The following is an 18,927-nucleotide window of genomic DNA, read 5'->3' on the forward strand; positions in this document are numbered from 1 at the left end:
CCTCTGAAACATTTAAAAACACAAAATGAACGCTGTCACCACTCACTGTCTCTTTCACTCTCTCTTACTTTCTCTCTCGCTTTGCCACTTCTTTGAAGTGCAACACACACAACAGGTATGTACAAAAACAAAAAGTTAGCATATTCATATTATTGATTTGTTAGTGTGTGTGTATATGTAACTGAAACTTACTCGTCTATCAGCTTCCCTTAACTCAACCTATAGAAATTTCAATAATAGTTTCAAGAACAAACCAGGATATCAATATACCAAAAACCCAGGAATAAACCCGGGATCTTTAGAGCTTCTGTCTCACACTCTCAGCTGAGTTATTTCTACTCTCTGTAAATGGCTTCATTATTTTACTAATGCATATTTACTGCCATTAATGTAACAATATTTTGCTAATTATTACCAAACAAAATATGTTAAATAATGAGAAGAGAAAAAAAAAGTTCTTTCCAAATCGTAAAAGGTGTGTTGTATTTTTTTACACAAGTTTACACATTTCTTTTACGTATTTAGATTTGTCTGAAATCCACATAAATAACAGATGTAGTTTTCGCAAACACTCTCCCAAACACCCAACACTTTTACAATTAGACATACCAAATACACACAATTCATTTGTTGCTCAAGCTGCTGAAAACAGTCAAAACTTTAATATATCATGCTATACAGGACAATATAGTTCCAGATATACAAATGACAAGATTATCAAGACTGGAATGCTTTGCATCAGAGCTTTTCAACTGATCTGGGATTACTTAATAACAAAGTTTGCTTCAAGCCAATGATATTATTAGACTGACAGAAACCAACCTCCTGACAGTTTTTTGCTAGTCTTTCTAATAATGCTTCTCACATAGGTATTTCAGCCTTCCACAACAATACAATTTTCGTTCAATTCATCAATTATTTTTCTATACAAGAACTGGTTAATTGCTGGTATATATATATATATATATATATATATATATATATATATATATATATATATATATATTTACATATAAATTTAAACATTTGCTTACAGCTGAATAAAGGTTTTACAAATTGCTTTTTCTACTACCATAAAATAAAGAGTTGAATCTGTCGTCAGCCAATTAAAGGCAGAATTATGTAAATTGAATAACTATGAAATACTTCATGTTTTGTATGTGTATTTCGTGTGCAAGATTCTTGATGTGGATACGTGTGTTGAAAGAAATACAATTTAACCTTGGGAGAAGCATTATGCCGGTAATAAACATACGCACTGGTTCAGTCCTTTATTAATTTATATAGTTTTTTGTTAAATTATTGCATTGCACTCTTGCAATCTCTTCAGTAACTTGTCTCTCCACTTCCATTTATTTTGAATGTATGATCTGGCGTTGTTTCGAAACAACGCCAGATCATACATTCAAAATAAATGGAAGTGGAGAGACAAGTTACTGAAGAGATTGCAAGAGTGCAATGAAATAATTTAACAAAAAACTATATAAATTAATAAAGGACTGAACCAGTGCGTGTGTTTATTACCGGCATAATGCCTCTCCCAAGGTTTAATTGTACTTCATGTTTTTTTTTGTCTTATTTATAGTTCGTGATATACAAATGATGAGATTATCAAGACTAGAACACTTTTCATCATAGCCTTTCTGGGATTACATGACAACATCAAAGTTTGCTTCAAGTCAATGATATTACACTAGCAGAAACCAAACTCCAGGTTGTTTTCTGCTGGTCTCTCATACACAAACAAGCTTCCATGCAGTTTCTATCTATCAAATTCCACTCAAAATGTATTGATCCACCCAAAGCTATGGTAGAAAAAAACTTGCCCAAGTTGCTATGCAGTGGAATCAATTCCAGAATCATATGAAAAAGTGAACTACTTAATCACACAGCTTTGCCTCCAAACATTTTCTTTTCCTTCCTTAGCTATCATTACTCATTTAGAATATTTTAATATTTATGTTCATTTTTAAAATCTAAAAGAAAAATTTATAAGAAATATTTTACAAATTTTACTGTGCATTATCTATTAATAGTAAAGGAAGGAAGGTCAGGTCAGTGGGTCAGGTGGACGGATTGGGTCTGTTGGCAGGCAGCAAAATCATGAAATATTTAGGATAGAATTTTGAAATCAGGAACAACAAAGCAAAAGTTGGCACCTTAACCTTTCAACAAATTGTACTTCTTAAGTATAACTGTTTGGAAATTGTGTGGGCAAAGTATTGCATTACCACTCATCAGTTGTAAGAGTTCAAATCAACAGCAGATGTTTCATCTGAACAAGATGATATTACATAGCTATTTACTCAGCAGTAGAGAAAAGCTACCAGATCATCTAGGAATCTTACCGGCAATAAACTTACATCAAATAAAAGGGAAATTTAAATCTCACTTGTTTAATTCCATGAAACTAGTCTAAGTAAATATTTGGCATTAGAAAAATATATTTTAAATAATATAGATTGAAATTTTTCTAATTTTTCATGTAGTTCTGGCTACATTTTGCATCATGAAATACAGAGATCAAGTTTAGATAAAGAAAGCAATTGATAAATGCATTGGATTTTGTATTTTGTTAAAAAAATATCATGGGCTGTAGATTGATAGTAACAAAATGGATATAGTTTAATGTAAAAATCTAAAATAAATATAAAAATTTTTATTTTTTTCTATTTTTTTAAACTTATAAATTACATTTGAAGACAAACACAAATTCTTATATGTTTTGGAAAACATGTCAGTGAATTAGGTAAAAAAAAAGTCAACTTTTTCTTTTATTTTCATGATTTCAGTTTCCTAATACACAAGAAATGATTTAACTAAAACATTTATAAGAAAAACAACAACACATTTTTACTGATTTGTTTTTTCAATTTGTAAAGAATGAATAGAGTTATGAGACAATCTTGGATTGGAAAGACTGGTATTCTTAATCAGCTCTTTTAAAAGTATACTTATTATTCATAGCTAAAGAACATTTCATTGACATTGGCTTTGCTAAATTTAGAATATGGTCTTCTCAAGACAACATTTTTAAAGATACTTAAACAAGAACATTGTGAAGTTTTCTATATATTCATTGGAGATAATGCATGCTGTTAAATTTCATAAAATTGTCAACATTGAATTGCAAAATGCACTGGAGGTTTGTATTAATAGCAGATATATATATTTATATCTATATCTATCTATCTATCTATATATATATATATATATCATTTAACATCTGCTTTCCATGCTGGCATGGGTTGAACGGTTTCATTGAAAACTGGTAAGCTGGGGGTTCCACCAGGTTCCAATCTGATTTGGCAAGGTTTCTACGGCTGGATGCCCTTCCTAATGCCAACCACTCTAAGAGTGTAGTGGGTGCTTTTTATGTGCTGCCAGCATGGGTGCCATTAACACCAGCAACAACTACAATTTCACTCGGTTCAACAGGTCTTCACAAGCACAGCATATCGCCCAACAATTGAAGGATGCTTTTAATGGGCCAGTTATATGACACTGGCATCAGCCGTGACTACAATCACACTCGGCCTCAGTTGCTTGTCATCCTCTGTGAGGCCCAACATTTGAAAATTGTGCATCACCACCTCATCCCATGTCTTCCTGGGTCTACCTCTTCCACAGGTTCCCTCCACCATTAGAGTGCAACACTTCTTCACACAGCTCTCCTCATTCATATGTATCACATGACCATACCAATGCAGTCATCTATCTTGCACGCCACATCTGATGCTTTTTATGTCCAACTTTTCTCTCAAGACACTGACACTGTTGTGCATGCATACTGACATTACACATCCAGCGGAGCATACTAGCTTCCTTTCTTTCAAGCCTACATATGTCCTCAGCAGTCACAGCCCATATTACACTGCCATGTAGCATGACTGTTTGCACAAAGGCATCATAGTCTGTCTTTCACTCAGAGCAAGAGGCCCTTTGTTACCAACACACACACACACATATATATATATACAAACTGATAAATAATGAGAAAGCAGAATATACAGATGTGGCATATAACACTGTAATAGCTTGAAGTAATAGCGAAAAGGTTATTTCTGAAGAGAAAGGAACATATTGAGTAGTAAAAGGCTTTTTTTTTTTTTTTTTTTTAGAATATTTAATTGATAAACATGGGCTGTAACTGCTGAGGACATACGTAAGCTCGCAAGGAATGAAGCCAGTATGCTCCGTTGGATGTGTAATGTCAATGTGAATACCCGTCAGAGTGTAAGTATCTTGAGAGAAAAGCTGAACATTAGAAGCATCAGTTCAGTTGTGGTGTGCAAGAAAGACGATTGCGCTGGTATGGACATGTGGTGAGAATGGATGAGGATAGCTGCGTGAAAAAGTGCCACACCCTAACAGTTGAGGGAACCCGTGGAAGAGGTAGGCCCAGGAAGACCTGGGCTGAGGTGGTGAGGCAAGACCTTCGTACATTGGGCCTCACCGAGGCAATGACTACTGACCGAGACCTTTGGAAATGTGCTGTGCGTGAGAAGACCCGGCAAGCCAAGTAAGATCGTTGCCAGTACCCCTGGATTGGCTCTTGTGCGGGTGGCACATGAGATGCACCATTTTGAGCGTGGCCGTTGCCAGTACCGCCTGACTGGCTCCCGTAGGATTTTCGAGTGAGATCGTTGCCAGTGCCCCTGGACTGGCTTGTGCGGGTGGCACATAAAAGACACCATTTTGAGCGTGGCCATTTTCGTGCGGGTGACACGTAAAAGCACCCACTACACTCTCTGAGTGGTTGGCGTTAGGAAGGGCATCCAGCTGTAGAAACTCTGCCAAATTAGATTGGAGCCTGGTGTTGCCATCCGGTTTCACCAGTCCTCAGTCAAATCGTCCAACCCATGCTAGCATGGAAAGCGGACGTTAAACGACGATGATGATGATGATGATTGCTATAATATGTAGCAATACATTTACTAATAAACAGCTGCTGATCTAATTAATTAGGACAAGGCTGAAACAATTATTTGAGGAAATTCAGGCAAATTTCCATATACCAAGATTCATGAAGCATTTTACTGAAATTATATGTAACAACATGCATTTCATTAAAGTTCTCTAAACAGAGAGATAATATGTAGTGGATCTAATATTCTACAGTGGACACTAATGTATAATCTGATGACCTGGCAATACATCCTTTAAGAATTTGCACCTGAGTCTGAGTAGCAGTGGGAAAAATTCAGAAAGAATCTGATATATAAATTATGAACATATTTGGAAAATTTTCAGTTGGCCTCAGTTGTATATTGTTCTATAAACAATTTGGCAAAATTTTATATCTGAATTTTTCATTAAAATACTTTAAAATTTCTATATTTTCATACTTGTTTAACATCCTTCAACTTGTCAACAATTGCTCCTTGTCCTATGTATTAATATATTCTAGATTAGATTTGAACTTAGTAGCTTTATTTCTAATATAGTATTTGAACACTCTTAAACTGTATGTAATAGGGTTATGTGTTCAAACCTAACTTGTGAATATGTTATTAAATACAAAAAGACATACTACAGTACACCAATCAAAATATCATGTAAAACAGAGATACATGAAAATGTTAGTCTAAAAATTTGAAATTATTTTATTTAGAGAGATAAATTCTTTTACCAATATTGAAATTGAGTAATTTTGAAAGGTATGTGAAAAGTAATAATTTTTGCTATATTTCTTCAGAAATACAGGTATTGGTATTATCTCTTACCAGTTAGGTAACTTACATAATCAAGGTGAGCAGCAATTATATGCATTGATAACATTTTGTTGACATAAATGCAGGCATACCTTCATGATTAAGAATTCTGCTTTGCAGCCACATGATTCCAGTTCAATCTTGGTGTGTAACACACTGAGAAAGTGTCTGTTATAGCCTCACATGATCAATAGCTTCTGAGAGGAATTTGACAGATGGAAACTGCACAAGTTTGTTACATATGTTTGTGTGTGTGTGTGTATGTGTGTTGTCTAAAGACCAGCATCATGGTTTATGTTGAGTCTTTTTGTGCTCTGTAACTAAGCTAGTCCACAAACACTTTTAAGAGTCATGGTGAAGATAAATTACTTCATAAAGTTTATTTAAAGAGTTTCATTTGAAGAGTTTATAAGTTTTTACACCTTATTCATACCATTAAAATATCTTTAAAAAGAAAAAATCAATATACTTTTTAATTCTTGTATATATTCTTACCTGACCATTTGAAGAATAATTATATTGTCTCTCAAAAAGTTTTTCAATGAGACTAATATTTCCTTCCAGGTGAATATTATTCATTTGCCCATTATTGAGATAACCAAATCCTGTAGACAATGTCTGGAAAATAACAAATATATATGTATATTAAATGCATGCATTAATAACCATTGTAAATAGTGTTTTTCCAGTTATTATCAGTTATATTGGTTATTTAATACAGCCATAAAAAGAATTGACATTGCTGACTACACATGGACACAGAAAAAAAAAATGAAAGAAAGAAAAGAGAAATTTTATGAGTTTTAAGAGTAGTTTTGGTAATCATTTAAAAAATAACTCGCATAAAAAATAAGCTCACTTTGAGGAAGATAAAGGTTACATTTTTATCAAGATATATATGGACACCAACGGAACCCAGCAGGTTAGCCAATGGTCAATCATTAAGTACTTCATGTGTTAGTTAAATGAAGCAGAGCCACACAAGCCAGTTGATAGATTATACTGACACAGTATTTCAATATATTAAACAAAGAATGGAAATTATATGAACAAAACAAGAAAGAATATAACATAGAGAGCGAGAAATTAAAGAGTTTGTTGTGTATGGACAAACTTTGTGGTGTGATATTTGAAGATAATGGAACATTGTATGGGCTAATGACCTTTTTGGTTTGAAGTGATTGGAGGTATTTCTACATTTGGTCCATGTGTATACAAAGTGGGGAACCCTAGTAGGGAGGAAGGGTATGGATTTGGAGGGAATTTGCCAAGTGTATATAGAGTGGAGTGGGGTGCAAAGTGGGTAACGCGTGGAAGTGCTGGTCACTGAGTCATTGTAGTTGAGAAATGGAGGAAAAGAAGGTTCTGCAAAGATGGTAGGGATTCTTTGACAAGAGACAGAGGACTGGTGGCAATTTGGGAGGCCAGATTGCTTAAGAGCTGTGTGATGCATGAAGGCATCTTTTGCAGTTTGGATAATTGCAAGAGTTGTCTTTTTATTGGATGGCTGTTATTATAATGAGTTTGATCCATATGGTCAAACAACAAATAGGCATTATAAAGGAAATGTGATGGAAGAGGCTTGAGGTGTGGATAAACAAAACCTGGATGCGGCACAATGACAGCACTATTTAACTATGACTTTTTGACAAAGCACCAGATAATTCTTATCTCTCAGCTGCCTTACTCTCCAGATTTAGACCCACTGCAGATTTTTTTTTTCCTGTTCTTAAAGTTGAATCCACCCAAAACAGTTTGTCTATTTTAGATGATAGAAGAAAATTTGCAACAAGTACTGCGTCCTACTTTTGAAAATACTTTCTAAGGCATTCAAGCAAAAAAAAAAAAAATGTTGGGAGCAATCTGTCAACAGTAGAGGGAATTATTTTAAAGGGGCAAGTTAGATAATGTATAAAGCAAAAAAATCTGCTTTTTAAAACTTATGGTTTCTTTTTGGTCAGACCTTGTAGCATGAACACTATTTTACTTATATAAAGTGGAGAATGGGCATAAGGATAAACCAAGCACATTCAATTATACTAATTGATAAGAGTAGCATCTTTAACCCTTTAGTGTTTAAACCAGCTGTATCCGGCCCAAATATTCAACACATTTTATGCTCAAACTGGCCAGAATCAGCCTCTCACACCTACCCTGCAATGTCATTCTAAAAATAAGCAATTACATCTTTCCTATCTTGAAGCTACAAAATAATATCAGATAAATTTTTTGAAATGTGAATAAATAAGGATTAATTTTGACAAATTAATCTGAACACTAAAGGGTTAAAAAAAAAAAGCACAACAAAACCTTTATGGTGTGTCAGGAAACAGTACAACCAAGATGTCTAAAAAGGTTGCTATATTGCAATTCTGTTTGAACTATGCCAACATGGGAAACTGATAATTGATATCTAATTGCGTCATTAGTCTAATCATTCACATTTGCATGCAAATTTACATTTTAATATTTTATTCTTTGTTTGGGCAGTGAGCTGACAGAACCATTAGTATACTGAGTAAAATGCTCAGCAGCATTTCATCTGTCTTCACATTCAAAGTTCAGATTCTGTCATGGTCAACTTTACCTCTCAGCCCTTTCGGGATTGATAAAATGAGTATCAGTTGAGCACTGGGGTTGACTTAATCGACTTAACTCCTCCCTCAAAATTGCTGGCCTTGTGCCAAAATTTGAAACCAATATTTCATTCTTTGTCACATACACACATAAGGAAAAGGACATCAAAAACCAAGGAAGGACAAGTATCTCAAGTCATTTATAATAATTTAATTAGGGTAAGGTTAATTTGAAGTTTTACAGTTGTTTCTGGGAAAATTCTGCCTGGATTTACCTGGGGTTAAGCATAAGGGCTTATTACCTTCGTGGAAGTACAGACCAACTTTCATACCCTCTGGAAAAAAGATGGACTGTGAATTTTTATTATCCTGTCTATTCTTATATTTACTTTTACTCTTTATTTTTCTATTTTATTCCATATAAACTGAATTTCCCTGTCTAGAACTTTCATTCATACTCACTTTATCTCTGATGATGGAATATCCAGTGTACAAACATGCAAGCCTATCACTTGGGATATCCCAGAAACAGCTGTAAGACTTCATATTTATCTTACCCTAATTAAATTATTGTAAATGACTTGAGATACCCGTCCTGCCTTGGTTTTTGATGTCCTTTTCCTCTAATGTATACCTACTAACACAGAAGCCTGATTACAGATCCCTAACTGTAGCCTCAGCTGTGAATTTGGAACCTAATGGATAACCAATTATAGCACTTATTCAACATACCTATTCATTTAGATCACCAGTGTACTAAACCCCTTATATCAAATATATATATATATATATATATATATATATATATTTGTGGGGTCACATTTAATGCAATATAAATATCTGTGGCATGAACTTTAACAGATGCCTACTTCTTCAGAAACTTCATGGACAGTCAAGCTATGATTTACACAGATCACAACAAGCATTTTCATAATGTGACCATCTTCAATGAATGTTTTTCATGATTTGAAATATAGATACCACTTGTGTCATGATGTTCAGTTCACAACATTAAGAAAAGTCTCCCTAAAAGTTTTCCCAATTTGAAACAAAATTTCATGCAAACATGGTCTCCAAAATTTTCTAACTTGTGACAAACAGTCAAGTTGACTAACATACAGTTACTAGTACATCTAGATTAATGACTGACATGGCATGATGTGGTTATTATTAGACCGAAGGTCAAGGTTACCCAAACATAGTACTGCAGTCATGAACATGCTGCCCTAGCTGACTGGTATATTGAAATAACTGGCTAGTCTATAAAATGTTTATTATGCTTACAATCAGTTTAATTGTTTCTACAAAATTACTTTCACATATTATTTTAGCATTTATCATCTATCTGTACTGCATGTAAACACTAGCACAAACATTTTACCTAATCACAGCAGCACTGGGCTCAGATGTGCTCAGATTTTCTCATAAATTAACATAGTAAAACTAAGCTGAGTTAATTCCTTTCCTGTCAGTACAGATCATCTGTAGTTACTACTCATGTTTCATTGCTTCAAACACACGCCTCATATAGCCTGTCCTTTGTATGGAGAAAGAGAAATCTTTCAAGAAAGAGAGGTGGCAATTCTAAAGGAATTTTTTCAAGGATTGTTGTAAAGAGAAGACAGCTGCTAATAAAATTAATCAAGAGTACAATACTTTACCCATTCCTTTATTGTATCTTCATTATATTAGGTATAATAACATCAAGTATACAAGGAAATATAATGCTACAAAACCTTCCATTAAGAGAAAACATTTTAAATATATGTCAGCATGGAAAACGGATGTTAAATGATGATAATGTATAACATAATAAATATTTGCTATTTACCATATGTGTGCAAACTAACATAGAAGTTAATTAAAACTATTTAATTTTGTAAGCAAATTGTTTTTAGTGTTCTCTGCTGATGTGTAGTGGCAAAATTGTCTAACCAATGTATAAAACAACTAAAATTTAAAATATCAAGGTCAAATTGAAAGAGAATCATGGAAAAATGGCACATATGAAATTAATGAAACTTAACTAAATTTAAAACTCAACATAAAATATTCGCTACAGCTTCTCCACAACCTGTTGGTGTGGCTCTCTTCATAATATAGTTACACACCATGCAATTAAAAAGAAAGTTATGAATTTAGTCGTTGCTCATTTTGCCCCACTTTAGACTTTTGAAAATTATCAAATTAGTGTGGGGAAAAAAATTGACTTGGAATCCAACAGAGAAAAGAATATTGATTGTTAAACAACAAAAATTATCTAGATATATTTTTAGCAACCTGAATTACTATCAGATCAAAGTCGAGGAAAACTTTACCTGTCACTTGGCTATGTTTCAAACTCTCTCAACTTCAACAACAATGCTGATCAATTTTTACTCCCAAAGATGATGCAACAGTACAAAATGATGATGCAATACTTGCAATGTAATTGTTTCAAACAGGCAGAGAGAAAATAAGAAGTCAGAGATTATTCATTTGGTCCCAGCTACCGATTTTGCCCCACCTCCCCAATACATTTTAACTTCCTAGAGCAATATAAAATAAATTTCATATGGACAAAAATACAAAAAAAAATCTATCTTAACATGAAAAATAAATAAAATAGGAAATGTGCTTCAATAATATGCAGTGCTCAGTTTAAATCTTAAGAGTGTAACTTAGGAAAGAAAGGATTTTGCTAGTTGAATTAAGCAAACAGACTTTAATTGATGCCCCTGTAATCCAACAGGTTAACTTTTGTAGTGGGGCTAGTGATTAGCATTGTGCTTAAGGTTTATAGTAAAATAGAACTGAAGAAAATTGGCACTTTTGCTGACAAAGTTGTGGTAATAATTACTGATATTATTACTATAACTATACAAGTTATATTCACTACTGTTAATATTACTACAGCCAGTTGAAAACAAGGCTTCGAAATGGTATTTAACCCATTACCTCCCATAATTCTGTTAACTGGAATTTTTTAATGAAACTTTGATTTCTAGCATAAAACAGCCTTAGAAACACGCTGGAATGATCAAAATAACATTTTAAATAGAAATAAGCGAGATATTGGGTGAAAAATTAGCCAAACTCATTTGAATATCAGAGAAATATACCTAGTAGATATAGCAAAAAGGTTAGATATGTGTAAATATTGACAGATAATTACGAAATTTATCATTTTTAAGTGATCTCATATGAGATCACTGGTAGGTAATGGATTAAACAAGGCTGTCTGCTGACCAGCCAGGCTCATGACTAAAGCTACTACTGACAGATACTGTACTCTTGTTCTTAGAAGACAAAAGCCTATTTACAGCCAATCTTTTCAGCCTCCTGTATTAACAAAATTGAGAATTGCTACACAACTACAATTTACTCTTCTAAATGGACAAAGTGCCACAACTAGAGAATTTCAACATCAACCCAGCTTCACCTACTGACTGAAAAAGGTGGAAACATTGGCATTTTACTTTTGCCAATTACCTAGACTTGCTTAATGGGGCAGAAGAGTATGAATTCCACCTGCTCGCCAATCACATCAGCCCCAACGTGTTTGAATGTATCGCAGATTACAACAAGTACAACAAAGCCCTTGACATTCTTACTATACATGAAACTGTCACTGTCCCCACCAACATCACTTGACAACTGATGGTGTTGTGTTTACATCCCCATAATTTAGCGGTTCGGTAAAAGCGACCGATAGAATAAGTAGTAAGCTTACAAAGAAGAAGTCCTCAGGTTGACTTCCTCGACTAAAGGCGGTGCTCCAGCATGGCCACAGTCAAATGACAGAAAACAAGTAAAAGAGTAAGAGTAAAGAGCATATATATATATATATATATATATATATAAGTATATATCTATATATGTATATATTTAAGTATATATATCGATATATATCCATCTATATATATCTATATATATATATATATATATATATATCATCATCATCGTTTAACGTCCGCTTTCAATGCTAGCATGGGTTGGACGATTTGACTGACGATTGGTGAAACCAGATGGCTACACCAGGCTCCAATCTGATTTGGCAGAGTTTCTACAGCTGGATACCCTTCCTAACGCCAACCACTCTGAGAGTGTAGTGAGTGCTTTTACGTGCCACCGGCACGAAGGCCAGTCAGGCAGTACTGGCAACGGCCACGCTGAAAATGGTATATTTTATGTGCCACCCGCACAAGAGCCAGTCCAGGGGCACTGGCAACAATCTCGCTCGAAAGTCCTTACACATGCCGCAGGCACAAGTGCCAGAAAGGCGACGCTGGGCACAGGTGCCATCACGATTTCGCTTGCCCCAATAGGTCTTCGCAAGCTGAGTTTCATGTTCAATGAAGGAGACGACGTTGGCATGGGTGCCAGTTGTCGAATTTAGTACGATTACGATTTCACTTGCCTCAACAGGTCTTCGCAAGCGGAGTTTAGTGTCCAATGAAGGGAGGTACGCATAAGAGGGCTGGCTACACAACTGATGCTTCTTAGGTTCAACTTTTCTCTCAAGGTACTTACACTCTGTCTAGTATGCACACTGACATTACACATCCATTGGAGCATACTGGCTTCATTCCTTGCGAGCCTACGCATGTCTTCAGCAGTCACAGCCCATGTTTCACTGCCATGAAACATGGCTGTTCGTACACATGCGTTATACAGTCTGCCTTTTACCAGCAGAGGTAAGAGCTCTCTAAACTTTGCCCAGGTTATTCTTATTCTAGCAACTACACTTTCAGCGCACCCTCCCCTACTACTAACTTGGTCACCTAGATAGCGGAAGCTATCAACCACATCTAGTTTTTCTCCCTGGAATGTGGCAGAAGTTGTTTTCTGCACATTTACAGTGTTTATAGGTCCTGAACATCTGCTACATACAAAAACTAACTTCCTAGTTAACCTTCCTTTGATATTGCTGCACCTTTTATGTGTCTATAGCTTGCACTAGGTGCATCTTATAGAGTTTCTACCTATGCCTTTTCTACAGATCGAGCAGGGTCATCTACCTGAAGGTGTTTGTGATCTTTCTACCTTCCTATTTATTAGGACTTTGGTTTTAGCTAGGTTGATTCTAAGGCCCTTCAATTCTAGTCCTTGCTTCCACTCCTGAAACTTCCCTTTTAGCTCTGATATATATATATATATATATATATATATATATGCTTATATATGCATATATATATATGTATATATATGCATATATATGCATATATATATATATGTATATATATGCATATATATATATATGTATATATATGCATATATATATATATGTATATATATGCATATATATATATATGTATATATATGCATATATATGCATATATATATATGTATATATATATGCATATATATATATGTATATATATATGCATATATATACACATATATATATATGTATATATATATGCATATATATATGTATATATATATGCATATATATATACATATATATGTATATATATATATATGTGTATATATATATGTATATATATATATATATGTGTGTATATATATATGTATATATATATATATGTGTGTATATATATATGTATATATATATGCATATATATATATGTATACATGTATGCATATATATATGTATACATGTATGTATATATGTATACATATATGCATATATATATGTATACATATAAGCATATATATATGTATACATATATGCATATATATATGTATACATATATGCATATATATATGTATACATATATGCATATATATATGTATACATATATGCATATATATATGTAAACATATATGTATACATATATATATATATGCATATATATATGTAAACATATATGTATACATATATATATATGCATATATATGTATGTGTGTATATATATATATATATATATATATATATATATATGTATATATATATATGTGACGACTGCTCCATCTTCACAGATGATAGCCATCCCATCAACAATCCACACACATCATCACGCAGTACAATCACTCCGTTGGTGAGCCCTCAAGTGACTTTGAAGTCCGGCTGCTGAGCAACAAGGTCTACAGCACAGATGACAAATGTTCAGGCCTCTCAATTCTTGCCCGCTGGTATCTGATTCTAAGGAAACGCTTCTGTGAACCAGCATATGTCTCTTAAGTCCGGGTATTGTTTTACAAACCTTGTGACATATGCCACAGGTTGCAGAAGGCGGTTGGTATTTAGGGTGTCTGGAATTTCTACCCTCATGTGTTTTCATGTGATTCACATATCCTGCTTTCGACAGAAGAACGCGATCACACACTATACACATCCTATACTCTCCATTGTTTACAATTTTTCCCTTTCGACAGGCCCGTTGCTTAAGTTGCTGAAACATCTTTTCCTCCCAGACATCACAGCTCATCCTGACAACAGCTCTCCAGTTGCTTTGATCCAGAACATCTCCTTCCCAATCACTTTCATACATATCTAGTTTTTTTAGGTTTTGTTTAAGGCAATCTTTATACCTCTTTCTCGGTTTCTGCCGCGGTCGCTCACCATAAAATAAGCGTTTCGGCAAACGATCATCCTTCATTCTAATTACATGCCCAGTCCATCTCATTTGGGCCAGGATATTATGTTTTTCAATTGAGCTACAGTGCGCCCTGCGCAAAACCACTGTATCTGCTACGAAACTCTTCCATTTTACTCCTAGGATGCGTCTTAGACACTTTTGATGAAACCTTTCTAGCATCTTTACATGACGCTTGTAAGTGGTCCATGTTTCGCCTGAATAAAGAAGTGCAGTCAATACACACGCTTTGTAGATGCTGATTTTTGTCTGCAGGGAGATATCTCTATCAGCCCATACTCGCTTTTCAAGCTTTCCAAATGCAGCACTTCCCTTCGCTATTCGATAGTATATTTCTGCATCAAGACCACCATCCCTTGACAGTGTGGTTCCAAGGTAAACAAAGGTGTCAATGACTTCTAATCATGTTCCGTTCACAAAGATGTTTGGTTCAGTATATATTTGTCCAGGTGTGGGGGTAAACATTACCTTGGTTTTTCTCAGACTTACTGTGAGTCCAAAATATGTACATGCAGAGGAAAATCTATCCATTAAATGTTGCATATCTTCCTCTGTGTGTGCCAGCAAGTCAGCATCATCAGCATAGAGCAATTCTCTGACAAGTACTCTGAAAACCTTTGCCTTACAGTTAAACCTGGTCAGATTAAATATGCTACCAGATGTCCGGAATCTGATCCGATTCCCCTGTTACAATCCTTAAATGCATACCAAAGCAATGTGGCAAAATATATACAGAAAAGTGTAGGGGCAGGAATATCTCCATGTTTTACACCGTTGTTCACTGAAAAGTCATCAGATAGATTACCATTAAAAACTACCTGAGCTTTCATGTTGCTGTGCAATTTCTCGAAGAAGCTCACAAAATGTATCGGGCAACCAAGTTTGCACAAAACAATCCACAGTGCATCCCCGTTTACCGTGTCAAATGCCTTAGTTAGATCTATAAAAACCTGGTATAGTGGCATTTGTTCCTCTAAACATTTCTCCTGAACCTGCCTTGCAGAAAATATCATATCCATCGTTCCCCGCTCGGGTCTGAAACCACACTGTTCCTCAGGAATCACATGTGGACACACATTTTCCACGAGATGTTCTAACATGATCCTTGAAAGTATCTTCCCAGTATGTGCCAGGAGAGTTATTCCTCTGGAATTACCACACACTGATTTGGGTCCCTTACCTTTGTATATAGGGATTAGAATGCCGTTTATCCATTCCTGTGGCACAGAGGACTCAGTCCAAACTTGACACAACAGGCTATGAATTACGGAGGAGATGTGATCCCCACCTGCTTTCAGAATTTCAGCTGGAATACCATCCAGCCCAGGAGCTTTGTTGGATCTCAGTTTCCGTATTGCCAGTTTTACTTCTTCAATGGAAGGCGCATCGTCCATGTGTTGCATTATCACTCTTTGGGGGATATTATTTATGACATCCATGTTCACTACAGATGGATTATGGAAAAGTTCCGCAAAATGCTCCCTCCATCTGCTCATTATTCCAGGAGGATCCTTAATAACCTCATTTCCGTCTTTTGATTTCAAGGGAACATACGTTGAGGACTGCGGTCCAAAAGCTTGTCACAATAAGCCGTACAAGTTTTTAATGTCTTTCCTTTCATAAGATGCCTGTGTTTCCTCAGACAAATTACTCCACCAGGTATCTTTGAGCCTCTTTAATTCCTTTTGCAGTTCTGCTTTCCGTGCTCTGTATACCTTTTCTGTATATGCATGTATATATATATACAAATAATTACAGAGGCATCAAGCTGTTAGATCAGGTTATGAAAGTTACAGAGAGGGTCATAGCCCAACTAATTAGGGAGCGAATCAATTTAGATGAGATGCAGTTTGGGTTCGTGCCAGGTAAAAGCACTACTGATGCCTTATTTCTAGTGAGACAGTTGCAAGAGAAATACCTAGCCAAGGATAAACCTCTGTACCTGGCTTTCGTTGACATGGAGAAAGCCTTTGACAGGGTCCCCCGATCCCTTATCTGGTGGTCAATGAGGAAACTTGGGATAGAAGAATGGCTAGTGAGAGCTGTGCGAGCCATGTACAGAGATGCGGCCAGTAAGGTGAGGGTTGGAAATGAGTACAGCAATGAATTCCGGGTAGAGGTAGGGGTCCACCAAGGTTCCGTCCTCAGCCCCCTATTATTTACCATAGTCCTCCAGGCAATCACAGAGGAGTTCAAGACAGGTTGCCCCTGGGAGCTCCTCTATGCTGATGACCTTGCCCTAATTGCGGAGTCACTATCAGAACTAGAGGAGAAGTTTCAGGTGTGGAAGCAAGGTCTAGAATTGAAGGGCCTTAGAGTCAACCTAGCTAAAACCAAAATCCTAATAAGTAGGAAGGTAGATAAAACACAAACCCCTTCAGGTAGATGGCCCTGCTCAGTATGTAGAAAAGGAGTAGGTAGTAACTCTATAAGATGTACCCGGTGCAAGCTATGGACACATAAGAGGTGCAGCAACATCAAAGGCAGGTTAACTAGCAAGTTAGTTTTTGTTTGTGGCAGATGTTCAGGTGCAATAAAGACTGCAAACAAACAGGAAACAACTTCTATCTCATTCCAGGGTGAAAAACTAGAGGTAGTCGATAGCTTCCGCTATCTGGGCGACCAAGTTAGTAGTGGGGGTGGGTGCGCTGAAAGTGTAGCTGCTAGAATAAGAATAGCCTGGGCAAAGTTTAGAGAGCTCTTACCCCTGCTGGCGACAAAGGGACTCTCACTCAGAGTAAAAGGCAGACTGTATGACGCATGCGTACGAACAACCATGCTACATGGCAGTGAAACATGGGCTGTAACTGCTGAGGACATACGTAAGCTCGCAAGGAATGAAGCCAGTATGCTCCGTTGGATGTGTAATGTCAATGTGAATACCCGTCAGAGTGTAAGTATCTTGAGAGAAAAGCTGAACATTAGAAGCATCAGTTGTGGCGTGCAAGAGAGACGATTGCGCTGGTATGGACATGTGGTGAGAATGGAGGAGGATAGCTGCGTGAAAAAGTGCCACACCCTAACAGTTGAGGGAACCCGTGGAAGAGGTAGGCCCAGGAAGACCTGGGCTGAGGTGGTGAGGCAAGACCTTCGTACATTGGGCCTCACCGAGGCGATGACTACGGACCGAGACCTTTGGAAATGGGCTGTGCGTGAGAAGACCCGGCAAGCCAAGTAAGATCGTTGCCAGTGCCCCTGGACTGGTTCTTGTGCGGGTGGCACATGAGATGCACCATTTTGAGCGTGGCCGTTGCCAGTACCCGCCTGACTGGCTCCTGTAGGATTTTCGAGCGAGACCGTTGCCAGTGCCCCTGGACTGGCTTGTGCGGGTGGCACATAAAAGACACCATTTCGAGCGTGGCCGTTTTCGTGCGGGTGACACGTAAAAGCACCCCACTACACTCTCTGAGTGGTTGGCGTTAGGAAGGGCATCCAGCTGTAGAAACTCTGCCAAATCAGACTGGAGCCTGGTGTTGCCATCCGGTTTCACCAGTCCTCAGTCAAATCGTCCAACCCATGCTAGCATGGAAAGCGGACGTTAAACGATGATGATGATGATGATGATGATATATATATATATATATATATGTATATATATATATATATATATATATGTATATATATATATATATATATATATATATATGTATATATATATATATATATATATATATATGTATATATATATATATATATATATATATATATTATATATATATATATATATATGTATATATATATATATATATATGTATATATATATATATATATATGTATATATATATATATATATGTATATATATATATATATATATGTATATATTTATATATATATGTATATATATATATATAATATATATGTATATATATATATATATATGTATATATATATATATATATATATATATATATATATATATATATATATATATATATATATATATATATATATATATATATATATATATATATATATATATATATATATATATATATATATATATATATATATATATATATATATATATATATATATATATATATATATATATATATATATATATATATATATAATATATATATATATATATATAT

General features: G+C 35.3%; 1 protein-coding gene across 2 annotated transcripts in view; it reads right to left on the minus strand.

The window, feature by feature from the left end:
* The window catches only part of LOC106880651 (uncharacterized), a 46,575-nt gene that overhangs the window by 17,181 nt on the left and 10,467 nt on the right, over positions 1–18,927 (minus strand). For both annotated transcript variants that reach the window (XM_052966421.2, XM_052966422.2), the window contains exon 2: positions 6,210–6,332. In XM_052966421.2, coding sequence (XP_052822381.1) covers positions 6,210–6,332 — 123 coding nt within the window. The remainder of the gene's footprint in view (positions 1–6,209; positions 6,333–18,927) is intronic.

The sequence above is a fragment of the Octopus bimaculoides genome, chromosome 3 (assembly GCF_046866305.1).
Source record: "Octopus bimaculoides isolate indiv1 chromosome 3, ASM4686630v1, whole genome shotgun sequence".
NCBI classification, from domain to species: Eukaryota; Metazoa; Mollusca; class Cephalopoda; order Octopoda; family Octopodidae; genus Octopus; species Octopus bimaculoides.